Raw genomic sequence first — 16,394 nt, forward strand, 5'->3', positions numbered from 1 at the left:
TATGACAAGAAACCTGCGGATTTTTTACAAGTTGATTTACAAGAAACTCCTGGCCAGGTTAAGTGGCTCACACCTGTAACCCCAACAGATTACACACACATTTGGGAGGCTGAGGTGGGAGGATTGCTTCAGCCCAGGAGTCTGAGACCAGCCTGAGCAACATAGTAAGACCCTGTCTCTATTAAAAATTCAAAAAGTTAGCGGAGTGTGGTGGCGTGCACTTGTAATCCCAGTTACTTGGGTGGCTGAGGCAGGAGAATCGCTTGAACCTAAAAGGTCAAGGCTGCAGTGAGCTGTGATTGTGCCACTGCACCCCAGCCTGGGTGACAGAGCAACACTCTGTCTCAAAACAAAGCAAAACAAAAACCAAACACACACACCCCCCAAAAAAGAAACTCCTTATGGTGGATTTGACAAGAGAATGCTTAGAATGGGCCTACCTAATATTCGATTGCACTACAGCCCTCTTCAAATGCTTAGTAAAAATCTACAAAGAGTATATATGAATGGGATTCAAGAATGTGAAGGAAAGACGGCTGCTGTCATCTAAGAATGGATTGGAGCAGGGATAAGAGAAAAGACCAGTTGCTGGAGTGGAGGGCAAGGACCCAGAAAAAGCAGGAAGTTGGTGCAGGAGGGTGATCAGAACCACGAAACTCCTGAAGTGCACTGTGTGTGTTTGGATGGGAGGCTGGTGGGGAGGAAGGAGGCATGTGGATTTAGCCACATGGGACCTGCGGTTATTTTTATTTTAATATTAAAAGAATGGTGACCCCATAAAGCTACAGAATTTGGAGACATGTAAACGAGGATTTCTAAAACTCCCTACTTCCGTCACCACTACCAGCACTTTTAGAAATTTTCTTGATTTCTCAGGCCGGGGGTGGTGGCTCACACCTGTAATCCCAGCACTTTGGGAGGCTGAGATGGTGGGATCACCAGGGCAAGAGATCAAGACCATCCTGGCCAACATGGTGAAACCCCGTCTCTACTAAAAATATAAAAATTAGCCAGGCATGGTGGTGTGTTCCTGTAGTCCTAGCTACTTGGGAGGCTGAGGCAGAAGAATCGCTTGAACCCAGGAGGCAGACGTTGCAGTGAGCCGAGATCATGCCACTGCACTCCAGCCCAGTGACAGAGTGAGACTCTATCTCAAAAAAAAAAAAGAAATTTTCTTGATTTCTCTAAATTAATATGGTCTCCTTCCTAAGAATTCCTGCTTTCATGGTACTTAGTTCACAAAGGTTTTGTGACATCCTTTTTAAGCTAAGGAAGCTGTGCCTGCTGCCAGCTTCAGATTCCTTTGTCATTCTCTTTTCCTGCTTTGAACTCTGTGCTCCCAGAATTCCGAAATATGTGTAGCTCCCTGAATGTGCTATTCTCTCTTCTCCAAACATGTTCAAGTTATTTTCCCTCCTTAGAATGCTCTGTAAAACTACTGGCTTCAGTTTTACATGCTCGGCTCAACTTAGCCATCCTGTCTTCCGGGAGTCTTCAGGGACTGGCTGAACTTCCCCCTTTGCTATCATAGTATTATCTATAATATCAAGCCATCTCCTCCATCAAAGGATTCCTGATCCCTCATCTCTCTCCGCTATTTGGCAATAAGCATCCACGCTGTGAGGATGCCTTTCGTTTATCACCAGACTCCAGGGCTTGGCATCATATCTGATTCCTACTACCCACTCAGTATTTGCTGAATGGTTATCTCGCAGTTATTTTGATTTTTATCTTTTTGATAAGTTGGTAAAACCTACAGACAAGGATAATAGGCTGGGCATGGTGGCTCACACCTGTAATCCCAACACTTTGGGAGGCTGAGGTGGGTGGATCACTTGAGGTCACGAGTTTGAGACCAGCCTGGCCGACATGATAAAACCCCATCTCTACTAAAAATACAAAAATTAGCAGGATGTGGTGGCAGGCATCTGTAATCCCAGCTACTCGGGAGCTGAGGCAGGAGAATCGCTTGAACCCAGGAGGAGAAGGTTGCAGCGAGCCGAGATAGCGCCACTGCACTCCAGCCTGGACAACAAGAGTAAAACTCCGTCTCAAAAAAAAGAATAATGTCTTAGATACATTTTTTTAACCCTGAAGCATCCAGCACTGTACCTCTCATGTAGTAGGTACTCAATATGTATTTGCAGAAGTAAAACGCTCTTTAGTTCACCAATCGCTTCTTTACTCATTGACTCCTTCAACAATTAAGCATGTACTATGTGCCAGCACTGTCTGGCAGGCAAGTTTCATCTGATGGCAACTGCAATCAGCCTTCGTGGTTGCTGGCAGCATCGTGTTGAGATGTTTCCTAGGTTACATCTGGATTTAATGGCACTAGAAGGTGGTACTTGTGCCGCATGGATGTGATCCCTCATGCGTAGGCTTGAAATACAGAGAAAAAGGCATGATTCCAGCCTATTATGAATCGCACAGAACTTTCCAAGCACTGTCAGTCAGCTCAGAGCTCTGATAGGTGCATGAAATACATATTTTATCCAGAAACGTATAATCTTATAGAAAAATACAAGTTACATAAAAAATTAGGGAATTAACTAAAATAGAATGCAAACAAGTCCTGAAATGAGTGTAACTGGAACCCAAATTCACAGATCAGAAAGTAGAAACATCAGTGCTGGCTGGTAATATTGGTCAAGAGAACAAACCTGCCCTGGATTTAGGAAAGTGAGGTTCAGATCACTGTGCTGTCCTCTAATATCTGTGTTACCCAGGACAAGTCCCTTTGCTTCTTTCCAGGAGGAACCTGGACTTAAAGGTGAAGGACAGTGTGGAATCAGAGGCCTAATTAGTTACCGGCTAGACTTTGACAAGTCCCTTAAGATTTGTGTCTCTCTGTGTCCTCATTCACAAGATAAAGATAATAATATTACCTCCTCCGTAGAGTTATAAGAATGAATGAGACAGAAGAGTCCCTGGTACCTGGTAATAAGTGATTGGTAAATGTTGGCTGTTGTTCTTAGCCTCAGTTTCCATATCTGTGAACTGGGGTGCCTCATTGGGTTGTTGTAAAGATCTGAAGGGATTACAGTAATAGAACCACTTGGCCCACAAGAATCATTCAACAAAAGCTCCTTTAATCTGAATCTAGAAGGTAAAATCTTCATAATACAGAGGTAAAGCTTTGAAACAGCCTTTTACTGATAGCAACAGAAATAAAATAATACCTTATTTCCAGCATAACAATTGTGTCTTTCATAAATTCTTGAATTCCTTTGCTTTCAAAATTGGCAGTACCTACATAATTGGGCTTGCAGCATGAAAAATTCCTCCTGTGATTTTGCCTGAAGGTTTCTGCAGCTTAGTTTCCCAATATAAATAAAACATTTCATTAGTGTGAGGATGCGCTCTCACCACACAAATTGACCCCAATTACAACTTCCGTTTCCCCTATTCTTAAAAACTTTGCACATCTGAAGCTGAGCTGTCATGGCTTTTTAATTAGCATTACACATGACTCCCAACGCTGACTTCCATGAAGTGTGGAGATGTGTGTGGGAGCAAAACATTTTGTATAAAATAGTAATGGACAGTGCTAACAGCTCCAGAGCCCAGGGATGCCAGGCAGACCTGAGTCATGAGTTGTCTGAGAAACAGCTACTTCCAAGGCAATCACAATTTAACAGTTTAAAATTAAATTACACTTGCTTTACTTAAAAAATATATTCCTGAAAGTCAAACAAAGAATTGCATTTTTCTACGTGGAATTTTGGCAAAACAGTATGAAATAAATCATTGTTCAAAAATAATGAAATCTCCTAAAACTAGAATGATGTAATAAATTATTTTAGTCTTATTATTATTTCTACTAAGTAGTTTAGAATAATTAGGTGGGCAGCGGTGCCTCACGCCTATAATCCCAGCACTTTGGGAGGCTGAGGCGGGTGAATTGCTTGAAGCCAGGAGTTTGAGACCAGCCTGGGCAACATGGTGAAACCCTGTCTCTACTAAAAAATATATTTACAGAAATTAGCCATGTGTGGTGGTGAGTGCCTGTAATCTCAGCTTCTTGGGTGGCTGAGGCATGAAAACTGCTTGAACCCCGGAGGCAGAGGTTGCGGTGAGCTGAGGCTGCACTCCAGCCTGGGTGACAGAGCAAAACTCTGTCTTAAATTTTAAAAAAGAATGATTAGTATATTACTGAGGCATAGTCACTTAGCAAAAGAATAAGTAAGTGTGCTATAACATGGGAAGAAAAATGATGCCAATGTGCAAAGACAAAACAAAATAATACAGAAAAAAACATTTGAATTTATGATTTACTCTAATGGTAATATACTTGACTCAGTTTCAGCTGGGAATTATTTTGAGGATGTCATATTCAGTGACGTTAACTGAGATTGAGTACTTTCGAAGGGAAGAAGGGATGAGAAATCATCCACATTTGATATTTGGTCAAATAGCCTCTTGGGAAGGAGCCAATTCCAACTTTTCCTTTCTCATCACCATAACTTGGTATCTTTTAAGTGGCTTCCATTGTATTAATTTTTTCAATAACTCATCCTTCTGGGGAAAACTGTTCATGAGAAAAAAAACTGAATGAAGGAGCTCTGACTCTACTCAATTTTAAAATCTTATATAACTCGTTTTTGCTCATACACTGAGTAAATAGCTGTTTCAACTGTTGCATAGTGGTGGAGGGCCTTTTAGAGCTCTCAGAACTTTTTTAACCCAAAGGCTAGATAGTACAGAGAAAATGCTCCCTATGAAACCATGATTCAAAGACAAACTATTCTTGAATGAATAATAAAATCCTACATACCTACAGCAATTAAAAATTGCATTTTAAAATTGGCGGATTCATCTTTTGTATACACATGCAAATCTCAGCTCCCTTCGGCTGCTCCAAGGTAGATTCAGTATATTTTGAGTTCTGTCTCTACCAACTAGTGTAAGCCCTAGACCACTAAAGAACACCCTCTTGAGAATTCACAAGAAAGATACCCTGTGGGCTCATAATCAGGTCCTATCAGCTACCATCAGGCCTATTCCTGGGCTCTCAGCTGCCTCAGCAACTGTTGGTAATCTGACAGAGAGAAAGGTGATGTTGAGAATATTTAACAACTAGAACAGAGGCACTGACCTATCAGAATGGCTGTAAAAACTGGTTCAGGCATGCTGGTGTGCACCAGCTCATCTCAGCCTGCTCAGGTGGGCTCCACCGCTTGGCCGGCTGCTCTCAGGATGGCTTGATCCGGGTCTGCCAGGCCCTGGCAGGGCAGGCTTCCTGCAGCATGTGTCTGCTGCTGCTTCAGAGCCTCGGAGGGGGTCTGTGGCAACCTCTCTGCCCTCTCTGGGTGACACGTCCTTAAAGAGGAGCAGGACCCACTGCTGAGTATGACGCATAGCACCCAGAGTTTGCAGAGAAACATCTCCCACCATGTTGACAGCCTTTTCCCTTCCCAGGAGATCCCAGAGGAGCCATTTGCCCAATGCTCAGAGTGGTGAAAAGCCTCAAATCTAGATTTTGATGTGATTTCCAAGTGAGTTTAAATGTACAGTCACAGAGATACGCTGACTGGACTGAAAGAGGAGATGTTTATGTTTAAATCTGGTCTCGTGACCACACAGAAGAGCAAGTGGTCCTCCATAAATGAACATGTCTAAAAATCCTGTCATTTCCAGCCAGGCACTGTGGAGCACACCTGTAATCCCCGCACTTTGGGAGGCCAAGGTAGGAGGATCACCTGAGGTGAGGAGTTGGAGACCAGTCTGGCCAGCATGGTAACCCCATCTCTACTAAAAATACAAAAAGTAGCCAGCTACTTGAGATGCTGAGGCACGAGAATCACTTGAAACCGGGAGGCGGAGGTTGTAGTGAGCTAAGATCGTGCCACCTTACTCCAGCCTGGGTGACAGAGCGAGACTCCGTCTCAGAAAAAACAAAACAACAAAAAAACACCTGTTATTTCCTTGGAAATGCGTATCACAGTAGACACAATCATTGTTGTCAGATATTGACTTGTTAAATACATATGTTTTTAAAGCACTATAATTTTTGTCACGGGTTTTGATGCTTGATTTTTTTTTTAATATATAGAAAGTGTGGAAAAATGGGAATGGCCCAGCATCAAAAACTCTGAGATGCCTGGGTCTGCCCAAGGCAACTGGCCTCTTACTAGAATCTGTCTTCTCACAACCAAAGCTCTGACCTCTGCTCAAGCTGGTTGGCCTGACTTTCTCTTCCCTGAGGATGAGTTTGTTTCCAAGTCTCCATCTCTTTTACAAGTTGACTTCCCCTAGAGCTGACTGACGAAGCCTGAGAAAGCCTGGCCGGATGAAATTCCAGGGGGCCCAGTTTAAGCTAAACTCGGGAGACCAGCACTCAGCAGGAACATAGTTACAGTTACATCTTACATACTCACCACCTGCCCAGCTTCCATTTAGGAAAAAGGAGTTCACAGCTTTAAACGTGTTTCAGAACAACTGGCTTAGAATGCTCACCTGCTGAGCAGAAGTATGTATTTCTTAAATTTCAGACTGGGGCATCTTCAGAGGGGATGAAGGACAGTCCTTTCAGCTGGGTTCATGAGTCCCGTTCTTCATGTTCTGGGTCCCACTGCCAGAGAGTTCTGCAGTGCTGACAACCTGCACTCATACGGTAAATATTGTTCTCGGTTTCTGAACCTTTGGGCAGATGGGGGTGAAGGGAAACTTAAGAGGACTCTCTCCACAGCCAATTGTTTGGATCATGAAATAAAGGAAACCTGGGAGCTGCAGAAGTCAGTGTTGAATCTCCTGGGCCAGAGGCCACCAGGGTCAGTTCTGCACCATCCTCTGTGTGACCTTGGGCCAATCACACATCTTCTGACCTCAGGTTTCGCTTGTGTGAGTTGGTCCATCCATCTAGTATCTCACTTCACTTATGTCTGTTGTCAACTCTAGGCACAAGAATTTCAAACTGAGCTTAATCCTGCCTTATACTAAGATGAATTGGAACATGTCCATGAAAGTGAAAAAATTTACTAAAAATGTAACCACTTTGAGTCATAGCTTATTGAAAATGAATTAAGTTCATTAGCTTCTAGTCACTGGAACAAAGCATTCTTTTCAGTTAAAGAGGGTTAGTCAAGAAAGACCTGCCAAAATTTTTCACTGTGCACAGTAGCATCAAGGGAGTTCAACTGCAGACCTTAGGGGGTTGGTTTTGCTTTGTTTTTCAGTATCTCACATGATTTAATTACCTTGTCCTGAGTTATATAACTCATTCCTCTTTGTGCTTTGATTTTTCCATCTAGGAAGGTAGAAAAGCTTGCTACCTTCAAATGCAGACATATTATGATCATTGTTGAGCATAATTTAAATATTCTGAATTTCTTAGATGAAAGCAACTATAGAAGTTGAAAATACGAAGAAGCCAAATGGAGTATTTGACAAATATGATCTCATTAAATCTCAACACCTTCATAAAATAGATGAAGATACCATCCCAGTATTAATGAATGGAGACTTTGAGTAACTTAGGAAAACCATACAGCAAGTCTGCACTTTGCATTCATTTATACATATGTGTGTATAATTGCTTTCGGGTGCCAAAAGACATTTAAGACAAGTTAAGAAAATTTACAAAAGTAGGAAATAAAAGGTTTGCATTCATGTAAATGCATATTATATATAGCACAAATCGAAGCTGTGTTCCTCTGACATTTTAAGGAAACATTTAGGCTTTCTGTGCTACATAATGAAAGTTAATTTAAAATTAAATTTGAAAGATAATTTATGGTACTTATTCATTTATTATTTCTTTACAACAACGAAAACAGCTGCACTTTAAGTTGAATTTTATGCATGTAACCAACTATTGCAAATGTAAACACACATTATCTTTCTTCTGGATAATTATGAATTTGTACAATACAAGCTATTAAGAGCACATTGTACCTTCAAAGCCGTATCAAAATAAACAGTCCATTTTTAATGGTTACTACAAGAGGACTTCCTAGGCAGTTTCTTTTCATCTTCTTTGTGACATTATCACTGACTCTATTTAGTGAGTCCTTTTGTTAACATCACCACCTCAGCTTGCTCTGCAGTCTACACTGCAGCTCACGTTTCCAGGAATTTGGAGAAAAGAACTTTGCAACTCTTTCCCTTTATCTCCAAATATGTTTCCCTGCTCTGAGGGAACTTGTGGGCCAATGAGTAGCAAACACTTAGGGAAAAGGGCACCAATGCATAAGAGACGGCAGGCCATATTGAAAGATGACCTCAGATATTCTTTTATTATTATTATTATTATTATTTTAGACAGAGTTTCACTCTGTCACCCAGGCTGGAGTGCAGTGTCGTGATCTCAGCTCACTGTAACTTCCAAGCGATTCTTATACCTCAGCCTCCCGAGATTACAGGCATGTGCCACTATGCCCAGCTAATTTTTTTATTTTTCTGTATTTTTAGTAGAGATAGGGTTTCCACTCTGTTGGCCAGGCTTGTCTGGAACTCCTGGTCTTAGGTGATCTGCCCACCTCGGCCTCCCAAAGTGCTGGGATTACAGGCATGAGCCACCACGCCCAGCCTCATTCTTGACGAGAAGTGTGAAAGCAAGAGAAGACTGAGATGAAGACATGGAAGATGGAGGGCTTCTCCACTCCTGAAGAGGGCCGCTTCATGCCTCGATGTTAGGGGTCACAGGTTCAATTCCCCAGGATCAGACAAACCCACAAGGCAAATGTCAGTATTAGGACCATTCCCAAGAGAAAGACAGATGTCTTTTGTATCGTTTAATGTATTGGATTTTGCATGAAATTTCTATATGCTGCTTGGGCATGTAATATCTGATTAAGAATACAGAGCTGAGGAAAGTAGTAGGAAAGAGAAGATTATCTGTGTTTGTTGTCATTTCATATTACAATTACTTTCAATTCCTTTCAGCACAAACTAAATGAACAGGAAGAGGCAGCAAAAAGTGTACAGTGTATTTGTGGGAATTGTAAATGTGGAAGGGAAGACCAGCCCCTGATTTATCAAAGATGGCTTAAATGAAAAAACTTTTCCAAATTTCACCTTCAGAAGGACAACATAGCAAACAAACCCAGTTTGCAAGGCCAGTTTCAAAAGAAGGCAGCACCCAGCAAAGCAAGCGTTTCAGGCTCTGAATAACGCTCAAATTCATCACAAACGTGCTGGGAATTTAAAAAGGAAGTTTGTGTTCTCATTGATTACATAACTAATAATTTTATGAAGCCTGTTTAAAATACTGATTTTCAAAACAGTGGTTATAATGTCAACTGGTTACACGGTGTACATTTGTGACAATAAATGAAAAAGTGTGGGCATGCGTGTGCCTGTGTGTGTTTACAAATGAGACTATCCTTGCCGGTGGACCGTTCCAATATGAAAAAGATTCATACATTGTATTATGTAAACACAATTAAGGGGATCCATCATACCGGTGGTGAATGTGTAACCTGTATTTTCTTGGCACATAAGGTTCCACCAAGACTTCGATCTTCACAGCATTACAGCTCAGAGCTATCCCACGTCCCACCAGACCCTGTCCCCTTCTCTCCACGCATCCAGCGCGCCCACACGCGTGCGCCGCGCGCGCGCACACACACACATACACACACACACACACACGCAGACTCAGGAGACAGTACACTCGGGAGATGAGTACAGCTTGCTTCTCTGCGGTCACCCGAGCACCGCAGGCTCACTTTACCTCTCGCCCAGGGAGGATGCCGGCTGCCGCTGGCTCGGTAGCTGCCCTCCGTCTCCACGGCTGTCCCCTTCTGGTTCAGCAGATTGGGGCCCTCCGTGTTTTCAACAGGTACCATGGTCACGTAGAAGTTACAGCCGCTCCCCCGCCACCGAACAGCCCCGACCACCCCCGCTCCCACGAGAGGTCACTTTCCCCATAATAGCATGCTAAAGAAGAGTGTGGGGAAAAACTTCGGGCAAAGCTAATGTGATTTGTGACCAACTTTGTTTCTATTTCCGAAGGCTTTGCCCTTTTCGGTGACACAGGCTGTTGCTATTCCAAGCAGCCTATCACAGGCAGGGGGAGGGCCGTGAGTCAGAGGATTGTTTTTGCCTTTAGATGCAGAGTTGGAAGCAAGGGGTTAAAAGAAAGGGAGCTCAGACGGAGTATTTGGCCATTAGCTAAGGGTAGCTCTTGTACTCTAGCACCTTTGAAAAGAGGCAGAGAAAAGAAACATGCAGATTTAAATGCAAGCTGAGAGTGGAGATAGAATACTCGCAGATAGTATCAGTTAATCTTGCAGAAAGAGGAACAATTTATGCAAAGACATACCAGAAGGAAAAGTGTGTCAATTTTTCAGCGAGACTGTTATTCCAAAAGTCATGGTATTTACCAGCTTACACAAAGCATAAAATACCTTTATTGTTTCAACCTGATTTTCATCTAGGCAAATGCCTGTATCTTTCTCTCCAAGGCCTGTCAGATAAATCACAGCCTGAGATCAAGAATACACAAACTCAGAATGCGCAGATTCTTTAGACTTTTTATATGCTGAGGTTATAGCAAAGTAATCCATTTTTTAACGCAGAATTGTCTTTAAGAGACAAATTAACACTGAATCTTCTATTAGATTTCATGTTTGCCTAGGTAGGAGGAGGATACTCCCCACTCAGAGAGGCCAGACTAAGTGACCCATTGTGTGGGTGGGGTGGTCATGTAATCTCAAACAAAATCAGGGCATGAGAGGATCTTTTTCTGATTTGTGAACATATTTATTTAAAAAATCTTACAAGGTTATGACATTTTACTTTCAGTTATTCATTCAACAAATCATGTTTATTTAAAAAAAAAAAAACACCTCATAGAGGAAATTGAGATCATCTTAAAAATCATTTGGAATAAAAACTAACATGTATGGAGCACTTATGTGCCGGAAATTGTGCTAAGCGCAATAACTCAAATGATAACTTTGAGCAGGTACCAACATTATAGAAGAAGAAATAGAGGTTGGGTAACCTGCCTACAGTCTCACAGCTAATCAGTGGTAGAGCTGAGATTATGAATCCAGGAAGTCTAAAACTGTAACTCTCCTATATTCTAACTTCCCAGCGTTGTCCTTTTCTGATTTTCTTGGCTTCCTACACATTCAGACCTACCTGACTTTAAGAAGATGCCATGAAATATGGCTTTTAGTCCTAGGCATTTCTCTGGACAGGAAAACAAATTTGTGCTTGTATAAGCAGAAGCTAAATTTTTGTTACTTCCTTTCAACATTTTAGCTGAATCACCGCAAAGCTCTCAATTCACTTATTTGTACATTTCCTTTGCTCATCGCTAGATAATTATATATTTTTCTTATGTTTCAGGGAAACAGGTAGCATATGGAAACAAACCTATAATAATTCAACTATTATTTATTATGTACCCGTTGTATGTCTGCTGATAGTGCCGGAAAATGGAAGTCGTCCAGGCATAATCCAGGCCCCTTCTGATTAAGAGGGTAAGAAGTTCAGAATCCCACACATCAGTGTCCCCACTAAAGAATGTGTAATGCAACGATGGTTTGAAGGAACTCATTTTATTAGTTCCCACGGTGCGTTACAATTATATAGGAGTCTCAATTTCTATCTGTGAGACACATGCTTCCCATAAGTTCTCTATATTCTCTTGGCTTCTCACTTCTTTCTGCTCAGAACCAATGACCTCATTAGGGGTAAAATGTTCTTGCAATGGATTAGTTGTATCATTGCTTTGTTCCGTTATCCCACGACCTGTGTTTCTAGCAGCTTCTCGGCCCCATGGGAGTGTTTGAGTGTTTGCTATAGTGCTTGACTAGGCAGAAGACAAACCTAATTCCAGAATACTTTACTATGGTTAAAAGCAGTCCAACAGTTCCCACTCTGTTTTGTGTAGCCAAACCACAGGCATAGTAAGCCAACCAGGATTCAAAAAGAATGCTCAGCAATGCAACTGACAATATCACCTCCTGGTGCTCCTAATTTTTTTCTTTATTCTGCTGGTGATCTGACCTGGGCCACTGGCTGTCTCAAGCTCTGTTTGTACTTACCTCAATCTCTTAACTCAGAGAAAAGTTTAGGGGAGAAAATTTTTTTCACCCAGACTAGAGGGGGGGAACTCTGCCTCAATTCCGTTAAGAACCCTGTACTTCTCCTTCCCAGTCTTTTGCACACTATAGTGTATTTGATATAGTTACATGCAGTGATTCGATTAAATCTGACTTTTCTACTAGATTGCAAACTTTGTGAGAGTATGGACTATGTTTGTTTACTTTATTATAGTATTCTGCGTGTCTGGCACTCAGCAAATAGTAAGTATTTGCTGGCTAACAGACTGATCCCTGTAAATCCAATAAACTTTAGCAATACTAGAATGTATGCTCCAAGAGGGCAGGCACCTATTTCTATCTTGCACATTCATCCAGCTCCTAGCACAATGCCAGGCATGAAGTAGACACTTAATAAATATTTGTTAGATAAATGAGGGCTCACAAATAGAGCTTTTAGTGAGCTAAATAACTATTTAGTTTTTAAATGTGAAAATCCATATGATGATTGCCTATAACATTTTGTCCTTCCTCTGCTTTCTGCCAATTCCTTCAGACCAAGTATAACCACAGGCTATCCCTCTTCTCTGGAGTTTGAGCCACTTCCATTATTAAAATCTGTTCCTCCACTCAAGGAATACATAATCAGCAGACAGCAGACAGTTCATTCTTCATAACCCCAATACTTTTGCTACCTACCACTTTAGACTACTGCTCATAGGCAATGCTACCAAATCCAAAAACACCTATCCTGACTTATGAACTGGCACAGCAGGGAAGAAGGGATGAAAGAGAAGACAAGCAGATTCACAGGGCATGTAAACATCTACCATAGAGCATGCCTATTTTCATGGCAATTTTTTAAAAGCTTCACAACAACCTTGTGAAGTAAATACTGTTACTTCCATTTTGCAGAAATTGAAACCAAGAAGCTTATGAAACATTTCCAAGATCAAAAAATTTTCCAATGTTGAATTATAAAATTTTGAATCCCACAGGAAAACCTACACTCAACATTTTACCATGTTTGCTCATTCACCTCTATATATAATAATTCTTCCATCCATCTTTCGATCCATATTAGTCTTTATACATATCAAAGTAAGTTTAAAATACTTCAGAATGCATATTATTAAATAGAGTTCAATACTTGTTTAGGTTCTTTTTCTTGAGACAAAAAAAGTTCCAGAAGCAACCGATTTTCTGATATTTTTCCACATAGATTACCTTTGCTTCTTCTAAACCTTCATTCATATAATGGAACCATAGAGAATGCAGCCTTGTGTAAGGCGTCTTTCACTGAGCGTAGTTTTGATATCCATCTGTGTTTTTATGTATATTAGTAGTTCATTTTGTTTATTGCTGAACAGTGTTATATGGGTGAATATACTGCAGTTTATTCTTTTTTCTATTGATGGACATCTGGGCTGTTGCCAATTTTTTGCTATTAAAAATAAAACTGTTATGAGCATTCTTGCACAAGTCTTTTTTTGCAGAACATGACATTTCAGAGCACAGCAGTTCAAGTCCATTTGATTCCAAAACCCACATGCTTTTCACTACACCCTATTGCTTCTCTACAGTGCACCCTGCAGAGCACACTGATGTGGAATGCACCTTCTACAATGGTTCATTACAGTGTAAACACAAATGGGAAAATATGGTCTTTATGCAAACAAAAAAAAATTCGAAATACAAATTCACTTCTTGTTTAGCCTTATTCCAATAAAATATTCATTTTGGTATGATTGTTTGGAAGGATATTTATTATTTCACCTGTTTATACTATCTAAATAACTTCTCTATCTGAAAGTTTTCATTATGACTTCTTTCCTTAGGTGTAGAATATTATCAGTCATAACATGTTGATTAAAGTTCCTCAAATTACAAAGTAAGTGTGGTTAAATTCATTATGGTATGCTCACTTTATATAACATGTGATAAGTCACTAAAAGAAAGACAATGTAGCCATGCAAGAAAATAGTTTTTCAATTATTTTAAGTGGGTGAATCAAAGTGCCATACAGAAAGTTGCATACTCATTACTATTACAATACTTTTTATAAATATATGCGCCTATTGGTAGAGACTGGAAGGAAACTTGGAACAACTGAAAATAACTAATAAGTTGGGGTGGTAAGTCATGTGTAAAAAGTACTCTCTTAAAAGTTTTTTGCTTAATGATTCTATCAGATTGTATATATAATAAATATAAATCTGGAGAAAACTTCTTCATACTTAGGGCTGCCATATACCATTGTGCAATTTGGACACAGTACAACTCTAAGTGGGTCATTCTCATTTGCAGACAGCAGACGTTTGCTTATTTATAAAGCAAATTTTCCAGAATATGACAATACTAATCTTGAAGAAAAGGCAGCTTTTTCTAATTTGCTCAAAGGTACATTGGGCAACTGATGGGGCTGTTCAAATTCTCAGCTCCCTTTAAATCACACCAACGTCGCATCTATTAGTTTGGCCTATGCCTGTCTTTGAACTGCCCAGCTACATAGAATGAGCACTGTTCTTCCTTTGATCAGCTATTTTTCCAAATAAAGTATTTTTAACTTAAAACTCTCCCTCAGTCCGATTGCCCTGACCCTTGGATGGAAGCCATTAACAAAAAGCTGTTCAATGATTAACCCTTTCCTTGAGATTAACCTGCCTTTGATACCATAAAGTCAGAAGAAGTTGATACATGACAACAAGCAGTAGCTATTGGGTTGGGAGCTCTGGTCCACTTTCATTACATGTCCTTTGTTTGTGAGACAATGAGGAGGACACTGCACAGAAAATGACTACTTTCCAAGTTTAAATAATCTGAATAACTCAGGGAAAATTTGGAGCACAAAGCTTACTGAAATGTGAAACCTCATGCTCAGCTTCTGAAGATGAACTCCTTACATTTCAGTGCAGGTGGACATGTTAGAGCTTGTCGTGGGCTTTTATTTTCTTCTAGGCTGCCCAGGATCGGAAGACCCTTCCTGTGTTGGGAATCCCCCTCCGCAAGGAAGAACCTGTCTCCTAAACAGAAGCTGGAAAAGCCTGATACTCCCTTTTCTCACTTAGGACCAGGCTCTGCCAAGCAGTTCATACACCTTGGATTTTGCATCAGAAGCTGTGGCACAAAGTAGCAGGATGTACAGGCCCCACCTTCCAGCGAGGATGGTGGCAGTGGCTCTGGCCAAAATATTTAATGTCAGAGTTGCTAGATATATGCTGTTAGGTATGTGCTCAGGGGTGGCTAGATTAGATCAAAGCAGCATTTGGGGAGTTATTCTTGACTACAGTTTCCAAGTTGGAGTTGGTTTCTGTTGCTTTAAACTGAGAACTAGGAATGACACCGGACTCAACTAGATAAGTCCTTTTTTGTGTGTGCAGAGGCAGATTAATCAGAAAGCTAATGAAGTTTAAGCTGCAGGGCCCCTCACTCACTCCAGCCCTTCCAAGGCCCTGGGAGGCACCCAGCAATGCATTTATATAATGATATGTTTTGTAAAATTTGCTAAAATGAAATAACTGCAATCAGTTAAGACCACTAATGTTTTGCACCTGGCCAGCAACATCTCATTTCCTTTGTGTCGTGTGACATAAGGGTGGCCATGGAATATTTGGGATCTGACTTAAGATCAGTTAAGTTTGAAAAATATTTTTTTTTGTATTTTTTTTTTTTTTAGACAGAGTCTCACTCTGTCACTCAGGCTGGAGTGCAGTGGCACAGTCTCGGCTCATTACAACCTCTGCCTCCCGGGTTCCTGATTCTCCTTCCTGAGCCTCCTGAGTAGCTGAGATTACAGGTGCACGCCACCACGCCCAGCTCATTTTTTTTTTGTTTTTTTGTATTTTTTGTATTTTTAGTAGAGATGAGGTTTCACCATGTTGGCCAGGTCATTCTCAAACTCCTGACTTCAAGTGATCCACCTGCCTCAGCCTCCCAAAGTGCTGGAATTACAAGCATGAGCCACTGTACTGGGTCTGGTTTTGGTTTCTTACAGATGGCTCACAAGCACTTAACTAATGTGCAGTTAAGCTCTCACTAGCTCTTTTGGTATAGAAAGGACTTCCAGGAATTCTTTTGCTCCTCACTATGCCATCTCATGCCATACATATCCCACATTATCACTCACGTGGCACAAAGATGGAAAAGCACAGGGCTAGAGGCTATCTCTCAGTGTGAACCTGTCCTACAGCTCCCAGGGCCATGGCAGAGGGCCATGCTAGAGGACAGACTGGGTTCTTTGATTTTCTCTATATAGAAAGTAATGTCACAAAAAAAAAAAACATTGTGCTGTGAAAAAAAGACCAAAATGTATTCAATCAATAAATGAAGGGAAGAAAGTATTATGGAAGTGTATCAGGTAATTCCTGGATTATGCAATTTTTATAGTACTCAGCA

At 40.9% G+C, this 16,394-nt stretch overlaps 1 protein-coding gene across 4 annotated transcripts in view; it reads right to left on the reverse strand.

The window, feature by feature from the left end:
- The window catches only part of SLC2A12 (solute carrier family 2 member 12), a 119,526-nt gene that overhangs the window by 55,514 nt on the left and 47,618 nt on the right, over positions 1 to 16,394 (reverse strand). For 3 of the 4 annotated variants that reach the window (XR_013416212.1, XR_013416211.1, XM_015137410.3), the window contains exon 1: positions 9,677 to 9,935. The exons of the other annotated variant lie outside the window; for it this stretch is intronic. Coding sequence is in view for 1 of the 3 variants with exons in the window: in XM_015137410.3 (XP_014992896.2) it covers positions 9,677 to 9,791 (115 nt within the window). In the remaining 2 variants the exon portion in view is untranslated. Of the gene's footprint in view, positions 1 to 9,676; positions 9,936 to 16,394 lie in introns of those variants that run through there. 4 annotated transcript variants of the gene reach the window in all.

Source organism: Macaca mulatta, chromosome 4 (assembly GCF_049350105.2).
Source record: "Macaca mulatta isolate MMU2019108-1 chromosome 4, T2T-MMU8v2.0, whole genome shotgun sequence".
Lineage (NCBI taxonomy): Eukaryota > Metazoa > Chordata > Mammalia > Primates > Cercopithecidae > Macaca > Macaca mulatta.